The following is a 5,940-nucleotide window of genomic DNA, read 5'->3' on the forward strand; positions in this document are numbered from 1 at the left end:
AATTAAAAAAGTTTTTTAAAAAATTGGTGCTGATAGATTTGCTCAATGCAGGGTTGCCAGTCCATGGAGCAAGTAAAGCTGAGCGCCTTTAGGCAGGAGGCTGGTTTGCAGAATGCTCTTTGGGCATTTATAAACACTGGATAACACATGCCCAAGCAGAGCAGAGGTCAAGCGGCCACGTGTCTAAGAAGTCAAGGACCAAAGAGAGGTAAGCCTGTGAGCACAGCTGAGAAAAGGCGCTCGTGACTCAAAGGACTGTATTCTGATCCTGAATTGTACCGTTAACTTTCCTAACAAGGAGCTCTGGTAGCAATGTTGTTGTTAAGTGCCATCGAGTTGGTTCTGACCCATAGAAACCCTGTTTAGGGTTTCCGAGGAGCAGCTGGTGAGCTTGAACTGCTGACTTTGCAGTTCAAATGGCTTTGCAGTCTGGTGCGTTAACCCACAGCACCACACCAGGATTTCTCTGGTAGTATCCTAGTTATGAATTGGGCTGGTAACCTCAAGGTCAGCAGTTTGAAACTACCAGCCATTCCATGGGAGAATGAGGCTTTCTGCTCCAGTAAAGATTTTTTTAAATGTACGTTTACAGCCTCTGAAACCTTACACAGGGTCACCATGAGTCAGAACTGACTCCACGGCACACCATCACACTAATAACTTCCTTAACAAACCTTACAATTGTGAGTATTGTCTGTGAGTTCTGTATGACCATTGTAATGGGTTATCAAGCCCAGCAGAGAAATAGAGAGTACCATGGGAGGGATGGTTGTCAGAATTGGTAAGGAAGGTTGGAGGGTGTAAGCATGTCTGAGCTACACCTCATAGGGAATCAACCTTGGACTGGTGACTCTCCTTGTTCCCTCTTGTGATGTCAGAGTACATAAGCTATCACCTCCACACCATTCTTGCAGTATTTCCACAGATGTAGCATATTTGGTTCCTATGTATTCCATTATTTTAGGTTCTCGTATATAGGCACTGTTTATGTTGTTGAAAAAAAAGGTATTTACAATGAATAGTTTGTTGGTCTTGCTGAGTTCTATCATGGGATCTCTAGTGTAATTTCTATCACCAAAGCCATATTTCCCAGCTATTGATCCTTCTTTGTTTCCAAATCTCAAATTCTAATCATCAGTAATTTTTAATACATCTTGATTATATGTTTGATCCATTTCAGACTGCAAAAGTTGGTAATAATGTTCAGTTTCTTCATCTGTGGTATTAGTGGTTAGTATGCAAATTTGAATAATACTCATATTAACTGGTCTTCCTTTTAGGTATATGGATGTTATCCCATCACTGAAATCATTGTATTTCAGAACAGATCTTGCAATGTTCTTCTTGGCAATGAATGGGACACTATCTCTCTTCAATTCGTCATTCCTGGCATATTAGATTCAAAATGGAATGTTGTTGTTATGTTATGAAGTCGAGTCGGTTTCGACCCATAACGACCCTGTATAGGGTTTCTGAGGAGCAGCTGGTGTTCTTGAACTGCCAACCTTGCAGTTCAAACAACTTTGAAATCTGATGCATTAACCCACAGCACCACACCAGGACTCCTAGTCTGAATGGGTAAAGGAGGGGAAATAATGTTAAGGTGCTTGACTGGTTTGTGGATATTGGTTTCCCCTGACTACTATTATAATACAGACATTTAAACGAAATAGAAAGGAATATGGGAATAAGACTCTTGTGGTACAATAGTAAATAATTGCTATCAGGACTGACTGTGAGGGTTGGAAATGTAAAGGTAGACGTTTTGTAGCAAAAGGAGGGGAGTGATTGACTTTGCAGTCCAAGAGCAGAGGTCCCTGGGACCTTCAAAGGAGAGGAGTGGAGTGCGGGACACTACCCAAAGAAGCAGTGATGCCAGAGATGGAGCATCTGGGGACTTTAGACCTAAAGAGAGAGAGGGACAGGCTTGCAGGGTATACCCTTTGGTTGGCTGATGATGCATGGAGGAGACTGTAATCATGGCAATAAAACGATATACGATAGGATGAATGTAAAGCTAATGCTCTCCTGTGAAAACTATCTCATAATCCACAATAAAAACTTTTTAAAAATTTTTAAAATTGCAAAACTGGACCCTTATCCCCACAATGCAACAGCTAGAGTTGAATACTTAGTTGAATTGCCTTCTTGACAAGTGTTTTCTGGTTTGTCAGTCCCCACCACTCTCCTGATCCACCTCTTCATTGACACTGTCACTGCCATGTCTTTATTTAATACTGATTAGTCAGAAGTCCTGGTGTGGTGATGTAGGACAAGCAGGGTCAGTTTGAATTGTAAGGTCAGTGATTCAAACCCACCAGCCACTCCTCGGAAACACTATACAGAGTTGCTATGAGTCTGAACCGACTCAACGATACTTAACAAACATAAAAAGTTAGAAGTCTGGCTTCATGAGTTGGTTTTCCGCTTCTTGGTTCATCAGAGAATGAGTAGCTGCAAATAAGGCAGAATTCAAGCTATGCTTCAAAGCACAAAACGCTCATTTGTTTCTCCCTGATGAGACCCATAGCATTGGCACCCATTTGATAGCTGGATAAACAACAGGGTAGAATCCAAGCTACACTTGAAGGCACAAAACTCTCATTTGTTCCTCCCAATGAGGCCCATAGGATAGGCACCAATTTTATAGATGATGAACAAAGAAAAATGACATGCACAAGATGTAGCAAGTCATGACTAAAAAAAAGGTAGAACCCAGGACTCCCACTTCCTGTCTAGAACGGCTTTCAATACATGAGGCCACATCCCAGCGAATTAGAGGCCTCCTTTATGTGTGGCACTAAGGAAGCCTGGTGGCATTGTGGTTTAAACATTGGGCTGCTAACTACAAGGTCAGTGGTTCAAACCTACCAGGTGCACTGCAGTAGAAAGATGAGGCCATCTGTTCTTGTAAAGATTTACAGTCTCAGAAACTTTATATAGGGTCACTATGAGTCGTAATCTACTCAATGGCAGTGGCCTTTTGGTTTTCCATTGTTTTGTTTTATACTCTATCTCTCTATGCCATCACCTCTGCCACCATCTCTGTTGTGGCTACATTTCTGGTTAGATCCCTTACTCCTTTCATGCTCTTCCCTCTTGATGGTCACAGGGTCCTCTGTTCCTGAAATGGCAGATTAACTTCTACCCCCTTTTAGTTGCACCTCTTCTACATTTACAGTTATGACAATCACCATTGGACATGAAAACAAATACTCTCAATTGAATCATAAAATTCTATTCCCCTAGTCACCAGACCCATCTGAACAAGAGGAAAACTATTCACTAGGATTTCTGTCTTACTCCCTCATTCTGACACTAAACACCCTCATGAAAGCCCTTGTAGCCCCCAATTTTGATAGCCAAAGTTTAAGTTGCCCATCCCTATCAATACCCTGAGGAGGCAAGTTTGATCCTTTATATGGAGAAACCTTTGGAATTTGGGGCAGCTTCATCCATAAGCAAAGGTCCAGTTCATCAAGTTGTAACAATTTATGCTTGCTTCCTGTATTAAACTTCTTTATCTTCATCTGTTTTAAGGTCCCTGGATAGCACAGTTCCCCATCTCAACTACTAACTGAAAGGTTGGTGGTTCAAACCCACCTAGCAGCACTGTGGAAGAAAGGCCCACCAATCTACTTCTGTAAGAGTCAGTCACTGAAAACCCTACGCAGCACAGTTCTACTCTGAAACACATAGGTCTCCATGAGTCAGAATCAATTAGATGGCAACGTTTTGTTGTTTTTTAGGTTGTTTCCTTTTTAATGCTAGTTTTAGTGGGTTCTGAGCAGAATGCTTTTCTACTTAATTGCTGACATCCTGTTGGTTTGTGCTCTTGGAAAGTAATTGACTCCACACCTCAGATTCTAGATGATTGTTTTAGGGGATTTTCAGTGAAGCCACATAACCAAAAGCCAGTATCAATCAAGAATTATCATGGAAGAATGGAAGAAAATGTGGAACAAAACTCAAAATCATAGGAAGACTAGGATTACTAGTCAAATAGAAACTGATGGAACCTCAAGACTAAGGTCCTTGTTCACCTTTCAAGTCTGGAACTGAACTCATCGCTGAGGTTCAAGTTTTGGCCAACAAGATATAGGTGAATAAGGGGCCAACAACAGTAGTGAGGTATGCACACCAACCATTCAAGACAAAAAGGGCAGTACTGACCTATTTTCTAGGCAGTCAGTGGAGTCAGGTGGGTGATGTCTTATTGCAGTGATTCACTGACAGACCCATTTAATCTGTACAGACCCAGTCCTTTCCCTCACTTCTCCCAGAGTATCTTGCATCTCTGCAGTACCATCTTGTGGACCAAGACCTCCAAATAAACATGTGAGATCTCTGCCTCAGGATTTCCTCCCCTCTGGATCTAGACAGAAGCCCTACAATTAAATTCCAGAAAGCCATCCATCCCATTCCAAAGGCCATGGGGCAAGTTCCCTGGGATCATAGATGCCAGTAAGGTTGACTTTCCTTAGGGGAATGATACGGTTCTGATCCTACACCTTGAACTATATATTCCACAAAACACTTATTGTGGATTATAGGAAATAGCGGGTGCTGGGCAATTTGCAGAGGAAAGGCTAACTTATTCATTCAATAACCAGTTTTCCACTCCAATTTTAAACATCAACTGAGAGTGTAGGCTGCTGGTAAACAACAGTGTCAACAATGCAAGTAAAATAACGATGTTAATAAGTCTAGGGCAGCAGTTTACAAGACTAATTTGTGACAAGTCAGTTCTAACATAAACCTCTTTTCTTCATCTGGTCCTAGATTCCCCTTCCCCAGTTTTTAAAGATGATGGAAGAGTTGAACCCCCTGTGGAGTAAATCAGCAGTCCTACTTCTGATCAGATTCTGTGCCCTCCTGCTGCAGTCGTTTTAGTAGTGACCTGTGGGTTCTGTGACTGTGGAGTCAAGCCTTAAAAGACAGAAGAAGGGAATCCAGGAGTGAGGAAAAGCTCGGGTGTCCAAGCCATTGTTAGCACCTAATTCACAACAGTTCAGTCTCTGTATAGGCATGGAACCCAGACCCTTTATGGCACCCAAGCTTCCTCCTTCAGTTACCTCGGCTTAGGTGGACAGATTCACAGGACCAGGTGGTGGTTGCTCCAGCGGCTGAGCCCTCTCTGGGCAGCCCCACCTACATGCTCACCTCCACCTCCCGCTACAGCTCTGGCCCGGGCGGGCTCCGCGAACCCACAGACTACACTCACCGACTCGCAGCAGCAGCGCCGGCAGTAGTAGGAACAGGACCACCACGGGTGGTACCGGCCCAGGGCTCGGGGGGCGTGCCATGGCCAGAGTGTGGGCGCCGGGGTGCACCCTCGTGGAACACTCTGCCTGGGTCCAGCGCTGCGCTCCTCTGGCTGCAGCTCTGTTTAAGTGGGATTTCCTCAGCCCGCACCTCCCACCACTGCCTCGCGCCCCTCCTCGTGCGGCGTCGACGACTCTCTCCCACTGGGGTCCTGGGCGCCGCCCTCCAACTCGGAAGCGGACCGACGCACCGCGCCTCTCTTTTACTGGATGGAGAAAGCTGGCAGGGGTGGGGATGAGGGCCTGTCTGGGGGGCGACCCGAATGGGGTGAGGAAGAGGGTGCTCCACCCAAGTCTGCTGAGAACTTTGCTGAGAGGGAAAATTCTGCTCAAGACAATGTGGAGGCTGCTTCTGGAGTTCAAATATTTCTCAAAAGAAAGCACTTTCGTTCTTTTGGGACATACCCCCACCCCCATCCAAAAGCACAACAGCACCCACCACAAATGAAATCTTATAACAAAATTTGAAAAAATCAGCACAAGGGCATTTGCAGTAATTTTTTCTATTAAAATTTGCACATCTAAGTTCTTATTTCCCCTTCATAAGAATCAAGAGTAAGCAAAATTTGTTTGTCATTAACCCAAAGTTCTGCAAACATCTAAATTCTTATTTCCC

The 5,940-nt window shown here is 44.0% G+C and overlaps 1 protein-coding gene across 1 annotated transcript in view; it reads right to left on the reverse strand.

Moving 5' to 3' along the window:
• Positions 1–5,306, reverse strand: part of GFRA3 (GDNF family receptor alpha 3) — a 34,139-nt gene extending 28,833 nt beyond the window's left edge. Inside the window, exon 1 of the mRNA XM_006866219.1 lies at positions 5,225–5,306. Coding sequence (XP_006866281.1) covers positions 5,225–5,306 — 82 coding nt within the window. The remainder of the gene's footprint in view (positions 1–5,224) is intronic.
• Between the last annotated feature and the right edge of the window lie 634 nt (positions 5,307–5,940).

This window comes from Chrysochloris asiatica, unplaced genomic scaffold (assembly GCF_000296735.1).
Source record: "Chrysochloris asiatica unplaced genomic scaffold, ChrAsi1.0 scaffold00087, whole genome shotgun sequence".
Classification (NCBI taxonomy): Eukaryota; Metazoa; Chordata; class Mammalia; order Afrosoricida; family Chrysochloridae; genus Chrysochloris; species Chrysochloris asiatica.